Source organism: Dama dama, chromosome 2 (genome assembly GCF_033118175.1).
Source record: "Dama dama isolate Ldn47 chromosome 2, ASM3311817v1, whole genome shotgun sequence".
In the NCBI taxonomy this organism is placed as follows: domain Eukaryota; kingdom Metazoa; phylum Chordata; class Mammalia; order Artiodactyla; family Cervidae; genus Dama; species Dama dama.
The window spans coordinates 7,585,235-7,612,197 of record NC_083682.1 but is presented as its reverse complement, the minus strand read 5'-3'; the positions used below and the strand labels follow the sequence as shown (position 1 = coordinate 7,612,197).

At 52.5% G+C, this 26,963-nt stretch overlaps 5 protein-coding genes and 1 long non-coding RNA gene across 7 annotated transcripts; 2 read left to right on the top strand and 4 right to left on the bottom strand.

Annotated features, from left to right (window-relative positions):
- Position 1: 1 nt before the first annotated feature.
- TMEM262 (transmembrane protein 262) lies at positions 2–4,134 on the bottom strand. Its single transcript, XM_061164070.1, has 5 exons — positions 4,012–4,134; positions 3,067–3,254; positions 439–2,879; positions 234–333; positions 2–125 (listed from the first exon to the last, which is right to left on the bottom strand). The coding sequence occupies exons 3-5, from the start codon at positions 613–615 to the stop codon at positions 49–51; spliced, it is 354 nt and encodes a 117-aa protein (XP_061020053.1). The 5' UTR covers positions 616–2,879; positions 3,067–3,254; positions 4,012–4,134; the 3' UTR covers positions 2–48.
- On the top strand, positions 4,041–16,472 carry VPS51 (VPS51 subunit of GARP complex). The gene is made up of 10 exons (XM_061164007.1): positions 4,041–4,336; positions 4,803–4,932; positions 12,463–12,609; positions 12,683–12,902; positions 13,039–13,756; positions 14,127–14,342; positions 14,544–14,762; positions 15,182–15,303; positions 15,394–15,481; positions 16,088–16,472. The coding sequence occupies exons 1-10, from the start codon at positions 4,112–4,114 to the stop codon at positions 16,346–16,348; spliced, it is 2,346 nt and encodes a 781-aa protein (XP_061019990.1). The 5' UTR covers positions 4,041–4,111; the 3' UTR covers positions 16,349–16,472.
- Positions 7,419–16,124, bottom strand: LOC133071495 (uncharacterized). Its single transcript, XR_009696445.1, has 3 exons — positions 15,942–16,124; positions 9,295–9,342; positions 7,419–7,432 (listed from the first exon to the last, which is right to left on the bottom strand). It is a non-coding gene; the product is annotated as an uncharacterized LOC133071495 (long non-coding RNA).
- Positions 16,473–16,620: 148 nt separating the features above from the next.
- On the top strand, positions 16,621–21,332 carry TM7SF2 (transmembrane 7 superfamily member 2). 2 transcript variants are annotated; one of them, XM_061164022.1, is made up of 10 exons: positions 16,621–16,854; positions 17,210–17,406; positions 17,511–17,565; positions 18,187–18,381; positions 18,461–18,564; positions 19,740–19,859; positions 19,949–20,117; positions 20,316–20,396; positions 20,484–20,606; positions 20,933–21,332. In XM_061164022.1, exons 1-10 carry the CDS (start codon positions 16,803–16,805, stop codon positions 21,091–21,093), a joined length of 1,257 nt encoding a protein of 418 aa, XP_061020005.1. In that variant the 5' UTR covers positions 16,621–16,802; the 3' UTR covers positions 21,094–21,332. The 2 variants fall into 2 exon arrangements, with proteins under 2 accessions (XP_061020005.1, XP_061020014.1); XM_061164031.1 differs by lacking the exon at positions 19,949–20,117.
- A 147-nt stretch (positions 21,333–21,479) lies between these two features.
- Positions 21,480–22,858, bottom strand: ZNHIT2 (zinc finger HIT-type containing 2). The gene has a single exon (XM_061164013.1). The coding sequence runs from the start codon at positions 22,853–22,855 to the stop codon at positions 21,521–21,523; it is 1,335 nt and encodes a 444-aa protein (XP_061019996.1). The 5' UTR covers positions 22,856–22,858; the 3' UTR covers positions 21,480–21,520.
- Positions 22,859–25,262: 2,404 nt separating this feature from the next.
- Positions 25,263–26,937, bottom strand: FAU (FAU ubiquitin like and ribosomal protein S30 fusion). Its single transcript, XM_061163999.1, has 5 exons — positions 26,779–26,937; positions 26,428–26,510; positions 26,200–26,344; positions 25,601–25,656; positions 25,263–25,436 (listed from the first exon to the last, which is right to left on the bottom strand). Exons 2-5 carry the CDS (start codon positions 26,500–26,502, stop codon positions 25,311–25,313), a joined length of 402 nt encoding a protein of 133 aa, XP_061019982.1. The 5' UTR covers positions 26,503–26,510; positions 26,779–26,937; the 3' UTR covers positions 25,263–25,310.
- Positions 26,938–26,963: the final 26 nt, after the last annotated feature.

The following is a 26,963-nucleotide window of genomic DNA, read 5'->3' as shown; positions in this document are numbered from 1 at the left end:
ACCCGAAGCAGCCTTTTCCTTCCCCCTTCTCAGCCCGGGTCCCAGGCTTCAGTGGCTCTCTTCCCGGTACTGGATGGCAAGAAACTCCAGGGACAGGCGGTTGAAGAACATGGCCCCGTTGAGAACTGGGCAGAGGAGAGAGCCCCCGTCAGCCTTGCCTGGCCCCTCCTTGCTGTGTCTCTGCATTCCAAAGCTCCCCCCTCCCCCTGAGTCCACCTCCCTCTCCTACTCACTCAGGATGGTCAGGGAAAAGCAGCGAAGAAACTTGTCATATGTCATCTCAGCGTAGAGTGACCCCATGGCGGCCCAGCAGATGCTGATCACCTGGGAGAACTGTAGGCCCCATCCCGTGGGAGAGTGGCCCCTGACACAACAGTGGGGTTTCCATCAGCCCCTGGGCCTGCCCGGACCACCTCTCGAGCCCCCGCCCCGGCCTACCATCAGGACAACGGTGTAGCGGAAGCTCATGCGGTCGTAGCGGTAGGTGACCCAGAAGTTGTGCACGTCGCTGGCAAAGACAGCCAGGTGTATGAAGAAGAGCATCAGTGCGGCCATGGTGAGAATCATGCCTTGTGGGAAGAAGAGCACGGCCACGCGGTCCCGCCACCGCATCATGGCTGGAGCACGGACTCAAGGCGGGCCGCAGAGCTTGAGCAGGCAGACACTGTCCAGGAAGAGCAGCTGACCCCTCTGGTTCTAGAGCGTCCAGCCTGGAATAGCTGTGGGATTCTAGAATAAGAAGGACATTATAGAGAACAAGATTCTAGAACATGGGCTGGTTCCGGCCAATACCGGGTGTTTCATGGATGGCCAGGGCAGCTCTGAATTGGTGGAGGGCGCCGGGCTAAACGTACAGAGCAGGGGGCCCTATCGGAGGAAGGGACAGTGCTCCCCATCCCAGTTTGTGCTCTGGTGTGAGTCTTCTCACTGAGTCTGCAACATGTCCACGCTGGAGGTAGTGTGGTCACATTCCACAGATGAAGAACTGGGATCCAGAAAAGGGGAGGGGCATGTGGATCCACAGCACCTTTTAGGTGGGTGAGAGGTCAGGTGTGATCTCATCTATTCAAGCCTCTCCGGTGTAACTGGAGGGTGTAACCAGGTGAGGGCAGGCCTGAGCTGGATCACAAGCTCCAAGTATTTGTTCCAAACTCCTGATGGAAGGGAAGGGACAGTGGATCCTCCATAGCTGTCCTGGGACCTTCCCACACCCTCCCCAGGCATGGCCTGGAGAGCAACTGGCTTTTCCATCTTCTCCCAGATGTTCTTCCAACACATGACGCTGACCAGCTCTCCCCTCTGCCACCTTCCCGCACTTGGCATCTTCACACCCCTTGCCTCTACTGTGCCAGGAGTCCCAGGAGAAAGCTGGGATTGGTGGCACAAAGCCTATTTTACACACAGGCCTGGGGCACAGGGATTGTCTGCTCAAGTTTTCACAGACAGTAAGGGACTTGGTACTGAGACTAAGGTCCAGTTCTACCCAAGGCTGTGGAATGGGCAAGAACAGAAGCCAAGAAAAGAAAACTACATGTGAGAGGTGAGAACTCCAGGACTGTCAACAAAATACGGCTGAAAACTGGCCCCAAATGGTGTGGAGGGATGTGCAATCTCCAAGGAACTAAAGTAGAAAAAGTCGATTTTGAACTTGGCCAGCCCTACTGCCTCTTGCCTGACTGCCCCAGAAGTCGGGTCCCAGGCCTGGCCAAGATCTGAAATCTCCTGCCTTTGGAAGGAGTAAGGTTAGAGCCTGACCCATCAACCATGGTTGCTGCCCAGTGTCATTAATCACAAAACCCTCAGACCTCATCTTAACACATTGAAGGGGTGATGCCTGATCCCCTGCTGTGTTCACACTGTTGAAATACTTGTTCACATTTTAGGTTTCATTTGAATACAGATCAACTTTTTTTTTTGTTGTTAGGTCTCCTACCTCAATGCCATTTTAAAAAGTTATCCAAGTAGAGTATGTTCTTGAGGAAGATTTGCATGATTCCCAAGCATACAGAGGAATCTTCCTCCACACCCCTCCCACAGAAGTAACCCCTTCAACAGTTTGGTGAGTGGGCATCTTTTGAGTCCCTTCTTGATATAACTTCATACACCTGCATGTATGTATCTACATGCATAATTAAAAAAAAAATCACACCATACATATTGTTAAAATATAATTTTAAAAAAGTTAACATGGGACTTCCCTGGTGGTCCAGTGGCTAAGATTTCATACTCCCAATGCAGGTGGCCCGGGTTCAGTCCCTGGTCAGGGAACTAGATCCCACATGCCACAGCTAATACCAGGCACAGCAAAGTAAATACATATTTTAAAAGTTAAAAATATACTTAGAGAATAAACACATAACTAAGATATATTAACTCTTCAGTGAAGAGGTTCCCCCTCACTCATGTGTAATGCATCATGAGGAGCTAGGTATTGATAGGCATTTAAAGAAGAGTGTTAGGACATGATTACTAGATACAAGATTGGTTGATGTCCTACAGGGCAATAGAAACAAAAATTTGAGGTTATTTTTCCACTGGATATTTCCACTGGAATTGTTTCACATCTCTCTTAACACTATCTAAATAGCAAGATCAAACAAATGTACACTCCTATGGGTAATTAAATAGTCCTTGGGTGGGCTTGTGAAACAATGCCCCAGTATGGTATTGGAAGGTCATGCTACACTGTCTTTATTCCAACTGTTGGATAATTTTTCTTAACAGTATTCTGTGATTTTTTAAGTTTATAGATTTCCTGGAGTAGATCTAAATCTTTATACTCTTCATTTTTCTTAAGATGATAGCTTCATAAGCTGAAATCTTCATATATATATATTTAGTCTCTGAATATCCCATAGATGCAGAGGTCAACAAACTTTCTGTGAAAAACAAGATAGTAAATGGTTTAGGTTTTGCCCGCCAAAGAATAAATGAAGTGTTTTCCATTCCACCCCGGACCCCCACCCCATCATATGTTTCAAAGACCACACTGACAAAGTCTTTTTCTCCCTTTTTATCCATTCAAACACAGTGTGTCTCAATTTGAACTCCCAAGTCTTTCCTTACCTTCAGTTCTTTACTTCAGTGAACAGCTGGTACATTTGTCCCAACCAGAAACCTGAGAATTATCTTCAACCCCTCCACTTAACCCCTCAAGGCAGCACATTTCAACAGTCACTTGAAGAAACAAAGTGTTAGTCTTTCAGTAGTGCATGGGCTGTAGCCTGGCCAGGTTCCTCTGTCCATGGGATTTCCTAGGCGAGAATATTGGAGTGATTTGCCATTCCCTTCAGGGGATCTTCCCAACCCAGGGATGGAACCCAAGTCTCCTGCATTGCAGGAAGATTCTTTACCACTGAACCACCAGGGAAGCCTTATCAGTGACTTAAGATCTACCAAGTGTGTCTTCTCAGGGTGAGTTCTCAAATTTAAGTGCATCAGAATTACTTAAAGACTTAAAAAAATAAGCTAGGTCTGAGGGGAGCCCAGAGTCTTTACAACTCGCCACAGGTAATTCTGAAGGCTATTCTGATGCGCGTCAGAGGACCAGGCCACGAGAAACACTTCTCTTGAGGCACTGTAGTTGTCCTTTAGTCCCCAAGTCGTGTCTTTGAGACGCCACGGACTGTAGCCCGCCAGGCTCCATGGGATTTTCCTAGTGAGAATATATGCATTTAATCCTCACAGTCCCCTTGTGAAATATGTACCCCGATATTAGAAATGAAGGAAAATGAGCTGCTGCCCGCCCCCTCTCCCCCCAACAAGGCAGTGGCAGGATGCCAGGCACACGCTTTCTGGCTCCACTGGCCCGCGCTCCCTCCACTGCATCTAGGGACATAGTGTGGAAGCCACGACTTGTCCTCCTTCGGGGAAGACAGCGACCCAACCAGTTCTTCCATCTGAGAAGCTGAGGCGGAACCCAGGGCTCTCCCGGAACCTCTGAGCTCGGGGAGAAAACATGCGGGGGAACTCTAGTCTCGAAGGACTTGAGGCTGCAGGGGGACGTTTCACCTGAAGGACTGCCTCGTTTCAACAACAACTTTATGGCTCCCGGAAGTGCCTCCTCCCTGTCCCCTGCCCGGCCTCACGCCTGTGGGCTGTACTTGGAGCCATGGCGGCGGCAGCCGCTGCGCCTGGCCCAGGGTCTGGACCTGGGGACTCCCCGGAAGGACCCGAGGCGGAGGCTCCAGAGCGTCGGCGGAAGGCGCACGGAATGTTGAAGCTTTACTACGGCCTCTCAGAGGGGGAGGCGGCGGGACGCCCCTCGGGGCCGGACCCCTTGGACCCTACCGATCTCAATGGGGCGCACTTCGACCCGGAAGTATACCTGGATAAGGTGTGTGTAGGGGAGGGGGAACAGGCCCCTGATATATTACGCCCCAGATCATGCCTCCGACTTTTTGCGGGGGTGTGGGAGGAAGAGTTCATAAAAGCAGGACAGCCCTTGGCGGAGCTGTAGGGGCAGAACTGGAGGATAAGGGTGCGTGGGCAGACTTGAACTGGCCTGAGGTGGTGTGAAGTCTGAGGTCTCCTGGGCTGATGTTCAGATAGACCCGAAATAGGGGGCGTGTCCCAGGCGCTGACTGGCATAGGAAGGACCAGGACTTGCTAAATCTGAGGATTTGAAATGCTGACAGACCTCAAATAGAGTCTTACTGGTAACTCTTGAGCTATGCCACTTATAGTTTCCTTGTCTGAAATTCTTAACAGGGGTGGGATCAGGATTTTCTTGCACCAAAAGCCTACCAGCTGGGGACATGAGTGCCCGCTGTCCTGAACACTAACCACCTAATTTCCTCCAGCTGCGTAGAGAGTGCCCACTGGCCCAGCTGATGGACAGTGAGACCGACATGGTGCGGCAGATCCGGGCTCTAGACAGCGACATGCAGACCTTGGTCTATGAGAACTACAACAAGTTCATCTCAGCGACAGGTGATTCCTGAGTGAGTGAGTGAGTGAAGTCGCTCAGTCGTGTCCGACTCTTTGCGACCCCGTGGACTGTAGCCTACCATGCTCCTCCATCCATGGGATTTTCCAGGCAAGAGTACTGGAGTGGGTTGCCATTTCCTTCTCCAGAGGATCTTCCCGAGACTGGGACACAAATCCTCACAGTCCCACATGCCCCAGTTCCTTCAGTGTTGGGGAAGCCAGCAGAGGGTTTAGACAGAGCAGACCCAGATTATGGTCCTGCCCTGACGCGAATCCACTCTCATCTCTCTCTTAGAGCTTTTGTGGTTTGATAACCACTGAGGTAATAACTGTTCTCAGAGGGTTGTTTTGAGGACCAAAAGGGAAAAAAGGACAAAATGAAATTTTAAAAAGAAATTAATTTATCTGAAGCACTTAGAATCTCTGACACTAAGGAAGTCTCAGTAACAGTTTCTTTCATTAGTGGTAGCTTTCTTTTGTTTCAAGTCTGAATCAAGAATGGGCTTATTTCTCTCTTTTCTTCTTTCTCTCTCTTCTTTCCTTTCTTCCTTCCTCTTTCCCCTTTTCTTCTTCCTTTCTCTTTTTGTAAATGAAGCAAAGAGACAGAAAATGTATGTCATTAAGGAACAAAGATCATGGAAAGGCGTCCCTCCACCCCCTTCTGTTCGCTTTATTCTCTGTTCAAGACAGTGCTAGACAGTGTTCAGCTTTCATCCACACTAGCTTCTGTCCTGTGTTGGGGAAATGTACTGCTCAGACTTGTGTAATAATTTTGGACCCACATGTACTTAGTTCTAGAGGCAGATCTTGTGCGTCTATCTGCAGTGTATATTATCTTTACTCTGAGTGAGATGAAATGAACAGAAGATGGGGTGACCTGACTCTTGTTTTAAAAGGACCCTTCTGTCCCCTGTTGAAAGTAGACTATAGGGAGGCAAGGATGGTAGAGACACACATTAGAAGGCTGTTTTAATGGTCCAGGCAAGGCTCTGGTTGTATGGACCAGGGTGGGTGCAGTGGAAAAGTAGAATGGCTCAAGATTCTTAAAAGTTTGTTAGTTGAGGGATCTGGAGTTCAGAGAAGGCTGGAACTTGAGACACAAGTGGAACATGATGAGATCTAGGGAGGGAGTGTACAGAGAGAAGAGGCCTGAGGACTGAAGCCTGGGGCATCCTAAGATTTGGAAGTCAGGAAGGAAAATCTCACAAATCTTCTTTTTCAAAGGAGCAAACATTTGGGAAAGTTTGAGAACAACCAGGACCCTGGGTGTCTTAGAAGATAAATGAAGAAAAGCATTCTAAGAAATTGATAAGCTTGACCAATATGTTAGCTCATGGAGTGCTCATCAGTGATGCAAGAGAGGGAGAAACTACAGAGGCAAGGTCCTCAGGAAAGAAGGAGGGGATTGAGCAGCGCACATTGGAGAGGTTCACCTGAACACAAGGTCAGGAGCCCATCTACTGTAGCAGGAGGGAAAGCAGACTGTGGCCAGAGCCAGTCAGGTGGATAGGTGTGATAGAGAGACCTTCCAGAGCACAGTAAGGAATCTAACCTTTATCTAAAGCATACCTAGCTAATCAAGCTGTTATGATTTTTGTTTTGAAAAGATCCCTCTAGCTCCTAGAGGGAGCATTGGAAGGAATAGATTGGAGAGGTGGTTAGAGCGAGACCATTTCAGTAGTCCAGACCAGAGATTCTGGGAGCTTGCTCCAGGATGATAATGGTGGAGACGGACAGTGATGAGTAAACTGAGAAGTGTTAGGGCAAACACCGACAGGACGTGGTGTTGAGGAGCTCTGAATAAGCAGAATGCGCTACTTTCAACTTGAACGCTGGCTGGCGGATGTGGTGCCCGAGAAACGGCAAGAAGATCTGGTGTAAGAGTGGAAACATAACGGGCTAGGTTTTTTGTTGTTTTTGTTTTTAAGGGGAGTAGGCATGACATGAACCTGGAGGAGCCTGTGGGGCCCCATCAGGAGGGCCCTTTGTAGACAAAATAAGGATTTTGGTCTTGATCATAAGAACTCTAGAGATACTTCATGCAAACAGTAACCAGAAGAGAGTTGGGATAGTAGTACCAATTCAGACAAAATAATATTTAAGACAAAGACTGTTACTAAAGAGAAAGAAGGACATTTTATAACAGTCAGCTCATTAAGATGTTAACAAATATAAACACTTAGGAACCTAACAACAGAATCCCAAATACATAAAGCAAAATTGGATAGAATTAAAGACAGAAATTCAGCAATAATAGTTAGAAATGTCCATATCCCACTTTCAAAAAATGGAGTGAACAGTTAGACAGAAAGACAGCAAGAAAATAGAAGGCTTAAACAGCACTTACTCAGGGAGTTTAAACTGGGGCTCTGTGACAACCTAGAGGGGTGGGATAGGGTGGGAGGTGGAAAGGAGGTTCAAGAGGGAGGGGACATACGTATACTTACGGCTGATGCATGTTGACGTATGGCAGAAACCAGCACAATACTGCAAAGCAATATACCTTTCAATTAAAAATAAATAAATTTTAAAAAACAAAAAACAACACTTAAACCAAATAGACCTAACAGGCACATACAAAACCCTCTCCTGCAACATCAAAATACACATTCTTTTTAAATGTACATGGAACATTCTCCAGGACAGACCATATCGTAGGCCATACAAGTCTCAATAAATTTAACAGCATTGAAATCAAGTGATTAGTGTTCTCTGAACATAGTGGAATTATAAATCAATAACAGAAAAGAATTTGAGAAATTTGCAAATTTGTCAAAATGAAACAGTATGCTTCTAAGTAACCAATGTGTCAAGGAAAAAAATCACAAAGAAATCAGAAAATGCTTTGAGATGAATGAACATGAAGACAACATTCCAAACCCTATGAGATGAAGCCAAAGCAGTGCTCAGAGGGAAATTTATAGCTGTACATGCTTACATTAAAAAAGAGAGGACTTCCCTGAAGGTCCAGAGGTTAAGAATCCACCTGCCAATGCAGGGGACATGGGTTCCATCCCTAGTCCAGCAAGTTTCCACATGCCTTGGGGCAACTAAGCCTGTGCGCCACAACTACCGAAGCCTGTGAGCTCTAGAGCCCATGTTCTGCAACAAGAGAAGCCTCCTCAATGAGAAGCCCATGTGCTGCAACTAGAGAGTAGCCCCGGCTTACCGCAACTAAAGAAAGCCTGTGCACAGCAACAAAGACCCAACGCAGCCAAAAATAATGTTTTAAAAATAAAGAGAGATCTTAAATCAATAACCTACTACCTAAGAAAGTTAAGAGGAAAAATGTGCAAACTAAACCCAAAGCAAGTAAAAGTCAGGAAATAATAAAGATTAGAATTAAAAGCATAGAAAACAATAGAGAAAAATCAATGAAACCAAAAGTTGGTTCTTTGAAAAGCTCAACAAAATTGAGAAACCTAGCTAGACCAAGAAAAAATGAGAGAATATTCAAATTACTACAACTAGGAATGAGAAAGGGGATGTTACCACCTGTACAAGTATAAGACTTGTACATTGAAAACTAAAACAGTGTTGAAAGAAATTAAAGGATACCTAAATAAATAAAAAGATGTCCCATATTCATAGACTGGAAAACTTATCATTTAATATTTAAGGTGGCAATACTTCCAAACTGATCTACAGATTCAGTGCAGTTCCTATCAAAATTCCAAATGCCTTTATTTGCGCAAATTGACAAGCTGATCCTAAAATTTATAAGGAAATGCAGGAGATCCAGAATAGCCAAAAAATCTTGAAAAAGAACAAAGTTGGAGGACTCACATTTCTTGGTTTCAGAATTTACTACAAATCTACAAAATCAAGACAGTATAATACTGATATTGGGTAAGCTTTCAGATTAATTGAATAGAATTTTTTTTGTAATAACCAATTTATTAGTAATTATAAATAATAGCAACTTTGGCTAATACTAGACAATATTTATTGAGTGTTTAATATAAAATCACTGAGGTGCTTAACATATATTGATTAAATTCTTACACATCTATGAAGTAGTTAACTATATATCCATTTTACAAATGGGGAAACAGGTAATGAAATGCTACATAACTCAGTCAAAATTTTATAGGTGAAACACAATGTTTAATGCCTTGTTTCAAACACAAAGCAAATCTAAAAATAACTTTTAAAAAATCAGGTGTTTTTTTTTTGAGAAGGAAATGGCAACCCACTCCAGTATTCTTGCCTGGAAAATCCCATGGACGGAGGAGCCTGGTAGGCTACAGCCCATGGGGTAGCAAAGAGTCGGACACAACTGAGCGACTTCACTTTCACTTTAAGAAACAGGGTATAGAAAGGAAAAACAGTGATGTTACAGTGAAGAAACCTGACAGATACTACCTTTCCCAAATAGTCAGGCTTAGGCAAGATGGAATCCTGGACTGGATCCTGGAGGAAAAAAAAAAACAGAGAACATTAGTGGAAAAATCCATGAAATCTAAATAAAGTCTATAGTTTAAAAAAAAAAAAATCAGGTTTTTTGTCCTAGTACCTGTAGTAGCTTTTGAAAGAGCTACATGTCTATAAAAGATAAACATTATTATGCATAATAAATGAATTCCTAAATGGATCACTTTTATGTTTGAATATTATTTAACAAGTGAAAAATAAAACCATAGCAATTAGAAAGTAAACAAATAGATTAAACAAAATATTTCCATAAAGGAGAAATAATAATTCAAGAAGGTGTAGCAGGCCTTCCCTGGTGGTAAAGACTCCGTCTGCCAGTGCAGGAAACATGGTTTCTATCCCTGGTCCAGGAAGATCCTACATGCCATGGAGGAACGAAGACCATGTGCCACAGCTACTGAGCCTGTGCTCCAGAGCCCGGGCACCGCAACTACTGGAAGCCTGCACACCCTCGAGCCCGTGCTCTGCAACAAGAGAAGCCGCTGCAATGAGAAGCCCAAGCATTGCAAGAAAGAGTAGCCCCCACTTTCCGCAACAAGAGAAAAGCCCGAGCACAGCAACGAAGATCCAGCTTCCTTTGTTTTGATTTCCTTTTTGATCCAATAGTTGAGAAGAGTGAGGATTTTCTCTAAATAATGGGATCTTTTTATTTTTTAGTTTTGTTATTAATCTCCAATTTCATTGCATTGTGATCAGAGAATGCTTTTTGTACCACTTCAGTTTCTTCTGTAAATTTATTGAGATTTCCTTTATGACCTAATGGTAAGGTTTTGGTGTATTATGGAATCTTGATTATAAATCAAGTAGGTCTTCCATATTGTGTTATTTAGGTCTTCTGTAGCTTCATTTGGCTTTTGTCTTTTTGATCTGTCATGGATTGACGAAAGTGGATTAAAGTCTCCTATAATAGATATGTTTCCATTTCATCCTCTTTGCCCTCTGTTACACATATTGATAATGAGTTCCAGAGTGGAGTTAGGAAAGTCAGTTGGGAAATGCTAGAAGTATTTAGACAAGAAATGATAGTGGCTTGAAAAGAAAATGTTGGAGATAAACTTTACACAACTTGCTGATGGACTGAATGTAGGGTAAAGGAGAGATAAAAATCAAAGATGACTCTTAAGAAATGGCAAGGAGCCAGAATGGAAAAGATTAGTGGAGGAACAGGTTTGGGGAGAGTCAAGAATTCTGTTTTGGACCTGTCATATTTGAGGTGCCCATTTGCCATCTGCATCAAGGTGTTAAGTAAGTTGTTCGCAGGGCTCTGGTCAGGCCCGGAGACAGAAGGGTCTGAGTCAGCACAGCCGTGAGACTGGAGGAGACCCCATCGAGGCCCATTCACGCTGCAGATTTGGAAGGAGTTGATGTTTACTTGTATTTTCTCTGTGAAGTGTGAATCAGGGTCACCATTTGAGAGTTGGGGGCATATATTGGAGTTTTGAGGACTGAGGAGAAAATGTTAGCTTGGAAAATGGGAACACAGACTCATCTGAAGGATGGCTGACCAATATGCAGTACTGCTTTCGGACCTAAGTCCTATTCAGTAACATTAAGGGAAGGCCAGTTGGTGTGATTTTGTGGCCCATTTTCAACTGTTCCTTCTTAGGCGGTGGGTTGCTAATTGGGCTTAACCTGTGGTACGGTCTTGCTGATAAATAATGGGAGTCGGGGTCAGGAGAGGGAAGGGGGCTTGCAAATGGGTGATAGTGCTGGTGGGGCCCACCAATTCTAAGAGGAGTGAGGAGGGAAGTGCAGCCACGAGAGGTATTGTAAGTAGTGACCAGTGGTTGGGCCAATGAGTCTGGAGTTCCTGAAAAAGCCAAAGGAATTTTAGAGTGTAGTCCACAGGATGAGTGGTTGGGATTACAGAGGGCAGTGAGACTTGAAGCTGAGGTTTTATTTTATTTTTTTAATGTTTTTAAATTTAAAAAAAAAAATATATATATATATATATATATATACACACACACACACTTATTTTTGGCTGCTCTGGGTCTTTGTTGCCATGCAAGAGCTTTGTCTAGTTGTGGCCAGCAGGGACCACTCTCCATTTCAGTGCACAGAGTTCTCATTGAGGTGGCTTCTCTTGTTGGGGAGCACCAGCTCTAGGGAACATAGGCTTCTGTACTGGCGGCTCACGCACCCAGTAGCTGGAGCACTCCAGCTTAGTTGCTCCTCAGGATATGAGATCTTCCCAGACCAGGGGTCGAACCTGTGTCCCCTGCATTAGCAGGCATATTCTTAACCACTGGACCACCAGGGAAGCGTTGAGGTTTTAGAGGAGGCAGTTCTTAGTGAGGGCAAGCAGAGGGTGGCATGGATGAGACAGAGGCAGGAACAGATGGAGTTAAGGAGGTCAGCAAACAGAATCAGTAATGTCCTAAGCTTCATCCTCGTGGATGCTCAAGGAGGTGAAAGTGATCCCGAACTGAGAGACACGGCAGAGAGGACAGTGGGATGGGAACAAGAAGGGGTGTGGTTCAATGCCATGGTCTTCAAAGGTAGAAGCAGCAGCTGTGTAGGAGCTTTAAGGGGCCAAGCCCTGAGCACCTGGGTGGAAAGGAAGAACAGCCTCTTTAGGTAGGTTTCTGTCAGGACTGAAGAGGAAGGGCCCTTCAGAGATGGTCAGTCGTGTTCCAGAAGGCCAACGGCTTGTAAGTCCAGGAAAAAGATAAGGGTGCACAAGTATTTACTTTCTGCCCTGTGCCAGGCAGGGTGCTGGGCATAGAGGATGCCCTTGGGACCCAGCGGACAGGTCCCGGTCCCTCCTTTGAATCTGGGCATCTTCTGAGAGCAAAGACTGTGGCTTCATGGGCCATCTTCTCTCTGCATCCAAGCCTGGGGCACACAGGGGTTGCCCAACAAACCTTTGGGCCACTGACATGACACCTCACCCTGGCGCCTGGTGACCAAGCACCACTGCCGCCCATTTCAAGCACCAAGTCATCCATGTGACCCTCCAGGAGTGAGCTCAGGCGCGTCCGGGGTTGGGGGGAAGGGGCAAGTGTGTGTAAGGGCACCCGGACCGCGTGTCAAGCTGAGTCCCGCCTGCGCCCATAGTCACCCGCCTTTCCCTCTCCTGCGCCCCTGTCGTCCCAGACACCATCCGGAAGATGAAGAACGACTTCCGGAAGATGGAGGACGAGATGGACCGGTTGGCCACCAACATGGCGGTGATCACAGACTTCAGCGCGCGCATCAGCGCCACGCTGCAGGACCGCCACGAGCGCATCACCAAGCTGGCAGGTGGGCCGCGCCCCAGAGCCGGTGTTTAAGTGGGCCACCCTTGAGGCTGACGCCACCTCCGCCTGTCCTCCAGGGGTCCACGCGCTGCTGCGGAAGCTGCAGTTCCTCTTCGAGCTGCCCTCGCGCCTCACCAAGTGCGTGGAGCTGGGCGCCTACGGGCAGGCCGTGCGATACCAGGGCCGCGCGCGGGCCGTGCTGCAGCAGTACCAGCACCTGCCCTCCTTCCGCGCCATCCAGGACGATTGCCAGGTCATTACGGCTCGCCTGGCCCAGCAGCTTCGGCAGCGCTTCAGGTGCGGGTCCTGGGCCACCATGCCACCGCCGCTGGGCTCCCGGGTCTGCTCCGGGTCTGCTCCTCCCCTACCTCCCCCCCCAACCCCGCCCCGAGTTCTGCCTTCCTGCCCTTCACCTCTGTCTCCCTTCCTGCAGGGAGGGCGGCTCTGGCGCCCCTGAGCAAGCAGAGTGCGTGGAGCTGCTGCTGGCTCTGGGCGAGCCCGCGGAGGAGCTGTGCGAGGAGTTCCTGGCGCACGCCCGAGGGCGGCTGGAGGAGGAGCTGAGAAGCCTGGAGGCGGAGCTGGGGCCCTCCCCTCCGGCTCCCGACGTCTTAGAGTTCACTGACCACGGCGGCAGCGGCTTCGTCGGTGGCCTCTGCCAGGTGGCGGCTGCTTACCAGGAGCTGTTTGCGGCCCAGGGCCCGGCGGGCGCCGAGAAGCTAGCAGCCTTTGCCCGGGAGCTGGGCAGCCGCTACTTCGCGCTGGTGGAGCGGCGGCTGGCGCAGGAGCAGGGCGGCGGAGACAATTCCCTGCTGGTGCGGGCGCTGGACCGCTTCCACCGGCGCCTGCGCGCACCCGGGGCCCTGTTGGCCGCTGCCGGGCTGGCGGAGGCCGCCACTGAGATCGTGGAGCGCGTGGCCCGCGAGCGCCTGGGCCACCATCTGCAGGGCCTGCAGGCGGCCTTCCTGGGCAGCCTGACGGATGTGCGGCAGGCGCTGGCCGCCCCTCGAATTGCTGGGAAGGAAGGCCCCGGCCTGGCGGAGCTGCTGGCCAATGTGGCCAGTTCCATCCTGAGCCACATTAAGGCCTCGCTGGCTTCTGTGCACCTCTTCACCGCCAAGGAGGTGTCTTTCTCCAACAAGCCCTACTTCCGGGTACGCCTGTCCCTGGGCATCCTTTTTTTTTCTTTCTCCTTTTTGGGGCATTCTTTTGTTCATCCTGCATGTGGCTTGACAGCTCCAGGGCCCTCAGTCTTTGCCCCAGCCGGCTGGATGTGGTTTCAGGCTGTCTTGAAGACTGCCACAGCCTGGAGGGGTGGGGCAGGCTCTGAGGGCATTTGCAAGCAGGGTCCCCAGTGCAGGCTTTGCCCCCTTGCAGTCTGTTCTCCAAGCAGGGGAGCTGCTCTCAGGTGCCGGAAACAGGATGAGAGAGGCCACAGCACTTGGGGTCCCAGTAGAACATCACTGGCAGCCTCTGCCTGGAAGAGGGGACCTGCTGTGTATCTAGGCCCCCTCCTCCTCACAGGGCGAGTTCTGCAGCCAGGGCGTCCGCGAGAGCCTCATCGTGGGCTTCATCCGCTCCATGTGCCAGACAGCTCAGAGCTTCTGCGACAGCCCCGGGGAGAAGGGGGGTGCCACGCCCCCTGCCCTGCTCCTGCTGCTCTCCCGCCTCTGCCTGGACTACGAGACGGCCACCATCTCCTACATCCTCACCCTCACGGATGAACAGTTTCTGGTGCAGGTGAACTGCTAGCTCATAGCAAGGTGGGGGGGTGGTGAAGCTAGGAACACAGGGGACTGGTCAGTGCCCTCATAGTTAGGGCTGCCTGTGCCCAACTCAGCCTCCCCCTTGCCTAGCCTGTGCCCGGCCCCTGGTGGGCACTGGCTGCAGAGCCTGCCCCCAGGACCCACTGACTGCCTGTCCTCTGCATCCGTGGCTCAGGATCAGTCTCCAGTGACGCCCGTGAGCACACTGTGTGCGGAGGCCAGGGAGACGGCACGACGCCTGCTGACCCACTACGTGAAGGTGCAGGGCCTGGTCATATCGCAGATGCTGCGCAAGAGCGTGGAGACACGGGACTGGCTCAGTACCCTGGAGCCTCGGAACGTGCGTGCTGTCATGAAGCGGGTGGTGGAGGACACGACAGCCATCGATGTGCAGGTGCTGCTCCAGGCTGGCCAGCGGTGCTTGGGGACCAGTCCTCTAAGGATCAAGACAGCTGGGATCAGGCAGTGCCTGCATCTCTGGCCTCCTCCTGCCTCAGCCATGGTGGCATCATCGCCCCTGTTTCACCTCAGAGGAGGAAGCTGAGGCCCAGAGTCACCCGGGAAATCAGGGCAGGGCTGACACTGAAGGCTGGGCCTCAGTACCAACTCGTGCTCCATCTTTGCTGCACTCCACTGGTTCTGTAAATAAGACTGGGCACCAGCGAGGCACGGCCCCTACCCGCCCCCCAACTACCTTGTGTTTATTTTATAACGTGTGATTCTTGTAACATATGAGTGTAACTTAGGGCATCCTTGGTGGGCTGGAAGTTCCCCATGCTCTGGCCTCCTTGCAGTTCCTCCTTCTGCCACCAGGTGGGGCTCCTGTATGAGGAGGGTGTTCGGAAGGCCCAGAGCAGCGACTCCAGCAAGAGGACCTTCTCGGTTTACAGCAGCTCTAGGCAGCAGGGCCGCTACGCACCCAGCTATACACCCAGGTCTGGCTGGTCAGGGTACCCCCGGGGGGGGGGGGGGGGAGGAAGACGGGTGCAGGGGTGGGCTCTGATGGCTTCTCTCCCCCCATCCAGTGCCCCAATGGACACCAACCTCTTGAGCAACATTCAGAAGCTGTTCTCTGAGCGAATCGACGTGTTCAGCCCTGTGGAGTTCAATAAGGTTCGAATTCCCCAGTGACCCTGCCTTCCCTGGGTCCCTTGGGAAGGTTGGCTGAAGCAGCCCCACACTGGCCCCAGGAAGCCCTGGGACTCAGTCCCCTCGTCTGTTTCTGGGAAATGTGTCTGGGAGCGAGTGCTCACCCAGCGCCCCACCACGACCGTCTCATTGCCCTTGGCCTTGCCCTGGGTGTGCTCTAAGCCTGCGTCTGAGGGGTCACCTAGACTACCTCTTTGCCCTTGTTCTTACGCCCTCCATAGTCGTAGGTCCTCCCTGGGGATGGTCGTTCACCCCATGATCTCTGCCCCCACCCAGCCCTCGCTCAGGGACCTGGTGCTCTCTCTCCAAGGCAGTAAGCCTTTCCCCTCCCTAAGTCCCTGCTGACCCCATCTCTGCCTCAGATCGCTGGGCCCTTGTCTGCTCCCCTCCAGGTGATGAGGCAAACATCCTATTTCCCGCTTACCTGGGTTTTGGGACTTTCTACCCCATCACAGCTACTGGCATTTTGCTGGCTCCCTGGCCCCTGCACAGAACGCGGTGCCCTCAGGGATCCCGCACCCGCCCAGCACCTGCTGTAGCGGCTCTGCATCCCCGTGTCCCCGTCCACAGGTGTCGGTGCTGACCGGCATCATCAAGATCAGCCTGAAGACACTGCTGGAATGCGTGCGGCTGCGCACCTTCGGGCGCTTCGGGCTGCAGCAGGTGCAGGTGGACTGCCACTTCCTGCAGCTCTACCTGTGGCGCTTCGTGGCCGATGAGGAGCTTGTGCACCTGCTGCTGGACGAAGTGGTGGCTTCAGCTGCCCTGCGCTGCCCGGACCCAGTGCCCATGGAACCCAGTGTCGTTGAGGTCATCTGTGAGCGCGGCTAGGCTCCGTCACGGCCTTACACGGGCTTGTCCAGTCGCCCCAATCCTCCCATCCCCTGGTCTGCTGCCCCGGCGGCCCTTCCCCTCAAGCTCTGCCTACTGCCTAATAAAGTCGTGCTGTCTCCTCCTCTCTGTCGCTTGCGGGGAGGCGGGGCGGGACTTGGAGGACTGGGGTGGAGCTGTGAGCCTGCCTGAGACTGCAGAGGCGGCTTTGGAGGTGCTCGCGTTGGTCTCGCCCCCGACAGCCGATTGGCTGACCCGCTGGGCCCAGCATGGGCCGGGGGCGGGTCCATTTAAAGACCTCGGGACAAAAGCGGTCGCTGTCTGCTGCCCAGACAGGTGCAAGCCCAGCTGGGCTCGGTCCTCCTCGGCAGCGAGCGGTCTCCTGGGGGATGGGGTGGGCTGTGTTTCCTTGACAGACGTTTGAGAGGTTCCAACCCCCAGCGCAGCGGAGACCATGGCCTCTCCTCAGGGTTCTCGGGCCCCGCTGGAATTCGGAGGACCCTTGGGTAATGGGGCACAGAGAGGGGGTACTTTTAAGGCCTGGGACTTAGAGGGAGAACTGGAGGGATCTGAGGGTGAAAGACTGAGGGGTATCGGGAGGCAGTGGGATCTAGGGGTTTGCAGGGGAGTGTCTGGAGAAGGGGTTGCAGAGCTGGGGATTTGTGCAGTGGACTGGGCCGACTGGGGGAAACATGAGCGGAGTCCTCGAGGGCAGCAGGATAGAAGTCAGAACGGGGACCAAGGCCTGAGAACTGGATATGGAAGGTGGCAATGGGAATGCCAAAGGGGCCCTGGATACGACAGGGTGCCTGTGGGGGTCAGGGAGAGCGGACCCCCGGACGCGATCGCCCCCTTCCCCAGGCGCTGCGGCGCTGATGCTGCTGCTCCCGGTCACGATGTTCCACCTGCTACTGGTGGCCCGCTCGGGCCCGGCGCGCCTCCTGGGCCCACCCCCCTACCTGCCGGGACTGGATGAGCTGTGGAGCCCGTGGGCACTGTTGCTCTGTCTCACCTGGCTCGGCCTGCAGGCGGCGCTCTACCTCTTGCCGGCACGCAAGGTGTGGCCTCTGCTCGCGAACGCGCGGGGGATGCGGCGGAGGGTGGGGCTCCGCCAGAAGGAAGGCCCCCCTCAATCCTTATCAGAACCAATTTGTGCCCGCAGGTGGCTGAGGGGCAGGAACTGAAGGACAAAAGTCGACTGCGCTACCCCGTTAACGGTGCCTGGGGGCTGGGTCCTTGCGTGGAGCTGCGGGTTTGGGGGAGGAGCCCCAGGCCCAATGGGAAGGTCATGGAGATGCGCCCACGACCCCAAACTCTGGTTTTACGCCTCTTTTACGCCCAGGACAGATATAGGGGGTTTCACTGGTCCTCTCCACACCCCTCCTTCCTCCATTCCTAGCACTTGCTGCTACTCAGAGAAGTGGCTGGGGTGATCCTTCCAAGAGCCAAAGTGTCAGATTACTGGCTAGGTCTGCGACCTCCCTTTAGGGTGTGTGTGGGGGGATGTGGGGGAGGTGGAGGGTCTCAATCCCAGGACTCACCTTGTGCTGCTGTTCAGGCTTCCAGACCCTGATTGTGTGTGTGTTTAGGGGTGTGTGTGTGTGTGTTTAGGGGTGTGTGTGTGTTTAGGGGTGTGTGTGTGTGTGTTTGGGGTGGGGCGTGGGGGAGGTGGAGGGTCTCAATCCCAGGACACTTAGGGGAGGGTCTTAATCCCAGGACACTTAGGGGAGGGTCTTAATCCCAGGACACTTAGGGGTGTGTGTGTGTGTGTGTTTGGGGTGGGGCTTGGGGGAGGTGGAGGGTCTCAATCCCAAGACTCACCTTGTGCTGTTGTTTAGGCTTCCAGGCCCTGATGCTGACAGCCCTCTTGGTGGGCCTGGGGGTGTCAGCCGGGCTGCCCCTGAGCGCACTCCCGGAAATGCTCTTGCCCTTGGCATTTGCGGCGACCCTCACCGCCTTCATCTTCAGCCTCCTTTTGTATCTGAAGGCTCTGGTAGCCCCTGCCTCGGCCCTGGCACCTGGGGGAAACTCAGGTGAGAGGAGTCCCAGTTGGGTAAGGATAGAGGCAGATGGGGGTACTGGCTTGCACCTTCACCCTCCATTATTCTCCAGGCAATCTCATTTACGACTTTTTCCTGGGACGGGAGCTCAACCCACGCATCTGTTCCTTTGACTTCAAATATTTCTGCGAACTGCGGCCTGGCCTCATCGGCTGGGTATGCTGGGCATGGCTAAGTGGGCCTCCAACCAGGGGGAGGGGTGGGATGGGTGAGCAGGGCAGGGCAGGGCCAGAATTGTGCTGACATGTCATTAATCATTCCACAAATATTTGTTGAGTCCATCATGTGCTCTAAGCACTGCTCCAGGTACTGGGAGACAAAAGAAAAACATAGTTACAGGGAAGAAAAAAAAAAATGTCTGTCTTCATGAAGCCTACATTCTAACAGGAATAAAATATGTCACATGTGAGGGGATGCTATGAGGAAAAAGCATGGAGGGAATTAGGAGAAACAATTTTAAATAAAGCTGTCAAGTGCAAAATCTATTTCGAAGAGATGATTCTGTGCTGCTAGAGGTCAGAACGGTGCAGAACTTCAAACTCATCAATGGACTTAGCAACCTATCCATCGTTGGTGGCCTTGACAACAGGCCAACTGTGTTTTTTGTTTATAATCACCCATACTGGTCTGTGGTCACGATTTCCTGAAGGGTCTTTTGGGCAAGGTCCCTGTCACCCTGGAAACTGCTTCATCCAGAGGCAGGAGGAATGCTGAGTGCCCATCCGGGGCCTGGATCGTGGCCTTCGAGGCTATTTCCTCATGTGTGAAATGGAGTAAAGTGGGAGCTTCCTCCCAAGATGATGGTGAGGATTAGAATTGGTAGCCTGACTGACCGCACCAAGCCCAGTGCTACAGAATGGGGTGCTCAGTCCAGACTCGATGCCAGCTAGTCGTTATCGAGCACTTACTATGGCCAAACACACTGCGCTGAGCCCTGCACACATTACGTCCATGGTTATCTCCATTTTCTACGTGGAGATAGGAAAGGAGGCTTTAGAGAGGGCGAGCAGCTTGCCCAGGTGGCAAAGCTGAGATTCAAAACCAGGTCTGATCTAACTCTCAAGCCTGAAGTGTCCAGTTGCTCCCTATGCTGCTCTCCCAAAGGGAACACTGCAGGACAAGGCAAGAAAAAAACAGGTCAGGGGGTGGACAGATGCAGTCTCTCTGCCCCTGGAGACACGGCTGGAGTCACTCAGCACAGGCCTGGAGAGTTAGTTGACGGAGAGCTGAGACAAGGGGACAGGCTGGTTGCTGCCTTTCCAGGCGCTGTCACCCTTGTAGAAATGGACTGGGGATGGACTACCCTGTCTCACCCTCCGCCTAACCCCCAGGTCCTCATCAACCTGGCCTTGCTGATGCAGGAAGCAGAACTTCGGGGGAGTCCCTCACTGGCCATGTGGCTGGTCAACGGCTTCCAGCTCCTGTATGTGGGTGATGCCCTTTGGTACGAGGTGAGGCAGGACAGGGCCGGGGAAGCAGGGGAGGGTGCCTGAGGACTTTGCGGGGACTGAGCCAGTGTGTCTGGGTCCTGTCCCTGCAGGAGGCAGTCCTGACCACCATGGACATCATCCATGATGGGTTTGGCTTCATGCTGGCCTTTGGGGACCTCGCCTGGGTACCCTTCACCTACAGCCTGCAGGCCCAGTTCCTGCTGTATCACCCACAGCCTCTGGGGTGGCCCCTGGCCTCATTCATCTGCCTCATCAATGGTCAGTCGGGAAGGAGCAGCATTTCCCTTCCTCCTTTCATTATTTATTGAGCACCCCCTGGGTAGGTGCTAAGCCTCACATGCTTCTTTAAAGCTAAGGGCTGGGTCCTCGGTATCCTGGCAGATTGAGTCTAGGCTGTGGGTAGTTGGTCAGGGTCAGATGGAAGGCCCCTGACCACCGGCTCATGCTTTCCTTCAGCTGTTGGTTACTACATCTTCCGTGGAGCTAATTCTCAGAAAAACACCTTCCGAAAGAATCCTTCTGATCCCAGAGTGGCTGGTGAGCTGGGTTTCTGGGGTGCTATGAGTGAGATGGGGTGGCTGGACTTCCAAGGGTTCCCCCATCCCGCTATGTGTCTTTCTCCAGACCTTGAGACCATCTCTACAGCCACAGGGCGACGGCTGCTGGTGTCCGGGTGGTGGGGTATGGTCCGCCATCCCAACTACCTTGGAGACCTCATCATGGCTCTGGCCTGGTCCTTGCCGTGCGGTGAGTGATTTGAGAGGGGCCGCAAGTATGTGTGTGTGTCGGGCCAAGGTAGAGGATGCCCAGTCTGGGTGCGGAATGGAGAACAGGGCTGCACCCCAGGGGAGGGAGTAATCAGGGAGCTGGGGGATGTACCCAGGCTGTGGCTGGGCAGACCTCTGGGACAGCCTAGCATGCCAGCTCTCCCTGCAGACTTTGGCCCTTTCACTATTGAGCCCATGCCCCCCCATGCCCCCCCCCGCCCCCCCACACCGATGAGCCACTAGCGGCGGAAACGTTTGTGAACTGGTGGGCTGGTTGAGTGGTGAGAAAAACCCCTTTCCCCACAGGGGTGTTCCACCTGTTGCCCTACTTCTACCTCCTCTACTTCACTGCGCTGCTGGTGCACCGTGAGGACCGGGATGAGCGGCAGTGTCTGCAGAAGTACGGCCTGGCCTGGCAGGAATACTGCCGGCGTGTGCCCTACCGAATCGTGCCCTATGTCTACTGAAGCAGCTCCAGACACCCCAGGTTGGGTCACGTGCCCGCCCAGCTGCCAGCACACTCAGCACCAGGAGTCTGGATGCACCCGGGACACAAGGGCCTGTACCCTACCCTGCCTGAGCTCCAAAACACTGGGATGAACAGCCTGATAGGTGGCTGGAGCAAGGGGGAAATGAAGCCAGTGCTCCAAAATGGAGTGGGGGGAGGGGGCTGCTCTTCCTCCTTAGATAAACAGCTGGAATCCTTGGTGCTGCTTCTGTTCCTTTCTGGGGCCAGGCTGTTTAAAAGACTGGCTGGGTCAGCCCCGATCAAGGAGAAGCTGACAGGTAGTTTGTGGGCCCAAGAGTCTGGGGGACGGGGGCACAAGAGCCACCAGTCAGAAATGGGCACTGGTGACAGGCAGAGCAGTCACAGCTTTATTAACGACAAACGGTTCAGCCAGGGAGCTCCTCAATGAGAGTCCTCCGGGCAGGTGGCAGGGGGCCTCCCCAAAGCTGCTCCAGCTCCCCCGTGAGGGCTGCCACCTCCTCGGCCGCCACAGTGTGGGCTCGGTGGGCCGTGGCACAGTCTAGAGCCAGGGGTGTGAGGGCGTCCTCATTTTCGTTGGTCCAAGACAGAAGGAACTGGCATTTCTTTCGGGCTCGGTAGAGGCGATCTCGTTCTTCGGGGGCCACAGCTTGTTTCCGGGCCCGGCCCAGGGTCTGCGCCAGGTCCCCCAGTGCTGCCAGCGTGTAGCTTTTCTGGTTGGCCGGGCCCTCACCCAGCAGGATGCGGGCGGCCTCGCGCATGGCACCCCGTGTGCCCAGAGGCCCGGGGGGATGCTCGCCTGCTTCCAGCACATGGGCTGCGGCCTGCAAGGCTTCCTCGGCAGAGGCGAAGACCTGCTGGGCGCCGAGGGCTCCGGAAACGCCGAGCAGTGTGGCACAGAAGTCCGAGAGCAGCGCCTCGTCGCCGCCGTGATACAAGGCCAGAGTATGTGCGTAGGCAAACAGCACGTTGGGTAGCTGGAAGCGCACGAGCGGCGACGTCCGGCCCCTGCTCAGGCTGGCCAGCGCGGGGATCCGGGTGGGCACGGCGGGAGGGCAGGCCCCGAGGAGGTCTCCAAGAACCGGTTCGACGGCCGCGGGCTCATCTCTCACGGGTTCTGGCGGCATCCTCGCGGGGGAGGGCTCCAGTTCCTCGGCATCACCGCTTGGGGCATCACCCAGCTCCTCCAGAAGCCGCGGAGCGGCCCCGCGACCCCACCACCATGGCCGCCAGGGGGGCAGCAGCCGCCCGGCCTCGCCTCGGCTCAGGAGCCGCTCGAAGGCCACCTTCTCGGCCGGGGCCAGCCGCTCCCAGAGTCCTGAGAGGCCGCCGGGCGCCGGGCCAGGCCTGAGGCCTGCGTCCCCCGGCTCATCCTCGGTCTCACGTTGCTGACGCAGCCGGCGCAGGGCGGTGGCCAGGCGGCTGGGCGAGGCGCTGCGGCCGCGCAGTTCTCCCAGCACCTGGTCACGGTAGAACTCTTCAGCGCAGGTGCCATGCGCCCGGTAGCAGCGCAGCGAGCAGTAGGGCACGTTACAGCGAGGGCAGGTGTAGCGAGCCGGCTGGGCCTCCCCAGTGGGGCAGAAATCACAAGGCCCGGCCGGCTCCATGGTAACAGGCGCAGCACACCGCCAACGAACGCACGCGCGCCGCAAATCGGAAGTTTCCGGCGCTTCTCGGTTACTTCCGCCTTTTTGCGGACGGAGCGCTTCGTCAAAGCTCTTCCCGGCAGTTTCCGGCCGCATTCGGAGGTCAAGCCACGCCCCCCAGTTGACCCGACAAACAGCCTAGGAGCCGTGGGTGAGGTAGCCCCGCCCTGCGCGGTGGGAGCGTAGGAAAAGTGCGTCTGCCGGGAGCTCGGTCGGTACCAGCCCGCCCCCTAGTGGTTGCTTTTATCATCATAAAGCGCTTTGGCAAAACCCAATCTGGACTAAAGTTGGTGAAGGACAGGGAAGCCTGGCGTGCTGCTGTCTATGGGGTCGCAAAGAGTCGGACACGACTGAGCGACTGAACTGAACTGAACTGACCTACTCTGGGCCACTAACTGTACCAAGTCGATGGGAGATGTGGCGTCCCTGCGCTGGAAGGGCAGCCATTCTACTAGGGAAGAATGGAAGGAGAGTAAAAGGAAGACCAAGGAGGGGTACTTAGCCTAGACAGGGTGTGTTGGGGGCAGTTCCCCTCTGGAGGAAGCAACATTAACAAATATTTGAGCTCCTCCCTGACTTCCAAAGAAAATACACCGAAGAGTAAAATGAGACTGGGTACCTGTCCTAATGGAGCTGAGTTTGTGGTAGACCGGGGGTGACTCACCAACTGTGCCGAAAGCTGTGATGCCTCGATTTATGGCATCCCTGAAAGCTCTGGTTCTCTGGTGCCTCACCTTACTCATATCCAGTCCCACAACTAGTTAGTTTAAAATACCTTGTCTCTATTTCAATATGGATCATCTATTTCCCTACCAAGATCTGGATGAATTTGAAGAGTCTGCTCATTTTTGCATCCTCCTTTCCCAGGTGTCGCTAGTGGTAAAGAATCTGCCTGCCAATGCAGGAGACACAAGAGACAGGGGTCTTCAACCCCTGGGTCAGGAAGATCCCCTGGAGGAGGAAATGGCAACCCACTCCAGTATTCTTGCCTGGAAAACTCTTATGGACAGAGGAGTCTGGCAGGCTACAGTCCATGGGGTCGCAAACAGCCGGACATGACTGACAACAGTGCACACACCCCCACAGTGCCCCTGGCGGCCTTGTTCTTCAGTTAGATAACACAAGCCTAACTGGTTTCCTTTTGCCAGCCCTCCAGAAAAGTCGGCCAGAGAAAGTAGATCAGAAGTCATATCCCAGCAGGCTCTTACTTAAAAACCCTGACCTGCACTTGGACTGACGCCAAACTCCTCTCCACATCTGACAAGACCCTGTAGGATCTGCTACACACCACTGCAGAGTTCTCCTGGCTGAGATTCACCATCTCACCACGTAATCATTTCCTGTTTAAGGTCTCACATATCCCATCCTCTGAGACCTTCCTAGGGTAGTTATCTGTCCACCACTCACTCCCTCTTTCATTACAGCACCCTGCTTACTTTCTATGGCCACACTTGTAACCATGCTTTCCTCACAAGAAACTAAACTCCTAAAAGAGATGGGGCCAGTGTCTTTCTAGAAAGTTCACTATAAAAGACAAAAATAGCCAATACATTTGTGTAGTTTTCTAGATGGCCGGAGCTGATCTAAACACTTTATATCCTTTAATCCTCAAAAGCAACTTTCAAGAGAAGATAGCAAGGACTTCCCTAGTGGACCAGTGGTTAAGACAACACTCCCAATGCAGGGGGCTCAGGTTCAATCCCTTGGTCAGGGAACTAGATCCCTGATGGTGCAACCAAAGTTCCCCCATGCAGCTATGAAGATCTGGGAGATGGCGGCAGTGGACTTCTCTGGCTGTCCAGTGGTTAGGAGTCAGTGCTTTCACTGCCAGGCCTGGATTCGAGCCCTGGTTGCCTGGTTGGGAAACCAGAATCCCTTAAGCTCAACACAGTAAAAAAAAAAAAAGAAAAAGAAAAAAAGCCAGCCAGCCAGTGAGTAAATGGAACAATGATCCAGACTCAAGACAGTCCAAGTCTAGAGCCCAAGATCTTTACCCCATAGTATGCTGTATCCCAAGAACCGGGAGGTTCAAAAACCTTAGCAGAATCAATGAATGTGTATGCATGTGTTTCTAGGAAACTTTAATCAGCTCCAGATAACTCCATTTCTGGGAACACTGAACCCATCAACCACGCAACCTCACCTGTGAGGTCTATGATTAGGTTAGCAAGTCCAGTCAGGAAATCACAACAAACAATCACTGTAGTGCCAATGTGATCAGGCAACACTTTCTAAAGCTAGAGTAGACCAGATTCCTGACCTGGACTCCAGTAAGGCCACACCTGTTCCAAGTTCAGAGAAACACTAGACTGACAGTCCCCTAAGGGCTGGCATCTGTGGTTACCAATTTTCACAGGAAGTTTTTTAAAAACATGTTTACCATTCTTCCACTCTCGTCCAGTCACTGAGTTCACAATGCTAAGGAACCAAAGCGAGGCCTGTTCATACCCCTAGAAACCACATCGTTCCCTCAGGCCCTGGAAATGAAGATGAAACAATGGTATGATTGGGTTAAGTGGCTTTATTAGAGAAAGCCAAGATTACAGAGGACTTAGGAGTTAGCATTAGGGCCCTTCTTCTTGCCAAAGGTGGGCACAACATTGACAAAGCGCCGGTTGTACTGCATACGCCTCTTGGCCCTGCCCGTCTTCTTCTTCTTCTTCTCTTGCTTGGCCACCTGGAAAAAGGGAGGGATGATCAGACCTAGGTTGCCTCTTCTAGGCCTTCCCTCTGGCTCATTGCCAAGTACGGAGAAACCAAACAGGGCAAAAGCCCAGGGTTTTGGCTTAGCTGTGCCAGAAAAAACAAAATCCAAACACCACCACTAATACTCTCACTTACCTTGGGAGTCTGACCTCTCACTTTCCCAGCACGGGCCAGGGAACCATGGACTTTACCTGTAGTGGGAAAGGAGGACAGCAAGCAGTTAGAACAAGGCACCACCCAACAAAATCCTTTCTCTCTCAACTCAAGCTTTTAAAGGCAAGAGGGGCCCAAGAAGAAATGAAAACAAAGTCATAGAGATTTGAATTCTGACCAAGAATGTCTAGTCTGGTACATTCTGGCGTGTCACTTCAGAATTTTCTAGCTCCTGACTTTAAACAAGACTTAAGGATGCTTCGGGAGATAGTGAAGGACGGGGAAGCCTAGTGTGCTGCAGTTCACGGGGTCGCAAAAAGTGGGACACCCTTAGCGACTGAAGGACAAAGAGCACTTTGGTGATCTGGTGTGACCTCCCAGTTTTAGCGAGGAAACTAGGACACAGACAAGGGTCTATCTGGTAAGTGACTGAAACAGAACTACACTCTGGCTAAGTCTCTCATGCACCGCTCAAAAGTTCCTTCTGAGGGAGGTAAACAGGAAGAACCACCCTGGATTGATGACACACTCTACACCCATAAGCTTACAAGCGGTTCAAAAGACAGTCCTCCCCAACTCACCTCCAAGCATGCGGCCGGCTACTTCCAGAGTGCTCAGAGCCTCCACGCCACACTGGCCCAGAGTAGCCTCATCCTCTAGGGGCGTGCCAGCCAGGAGCAGGACTTGATCTTCTGGAGCGATGCCCTCCAACGAAGCTACATGAGCCTATGGAGAACAAGGTTGAGCGTTCCCGCAAGGAGCGAGGATGAAGAACACACACAACCCCAGACGACACCAGGGAGTCTTACCTTGATCTGGGCGACCGTCTCCTGGCCGGTCACCTCGAGAGTGTGTAGCTCCTGGGCGCGGACAAAGAGCTGCATGTTGGCGACTGAAAAAAAGATAGGGAGGGGTGGTTCCTAAGAGAAGAAATACTCTGGGAGAGAGAAGGATCGGTAAATGGGTGGGCGGCCGGGGACGACTGCGCCGGCAAGTAGGTGGTCTCGGGGTCTCACGTGGGTAAGGCCCGAACTGCCAGGGAGGACCGACGGGAATCAGACCCAAGAACAGTCCCTCGTTCCCTGTTTTTCCCGCGTCTTCTAACCTCGAGGCCAATCTGCTATTAAGTCCCTCCGATCCACCCATAGCCCAACTCTTACCTAGATCGCGGACAACGCTACCGCTACCGCGAAGATGGAGTCGAGAAAGAGGAAGGAACGAGGGCGCGCACGTCCTCTCCGCCTGCAGCGTGTCACGTCACTGAAGAGCGACCGACAAGGCCTCTGATATTTGTACCGTCCGAGGCCGTTCTGGCTCCGCCTCTTTATGGTTGCGCAGGCGTCTT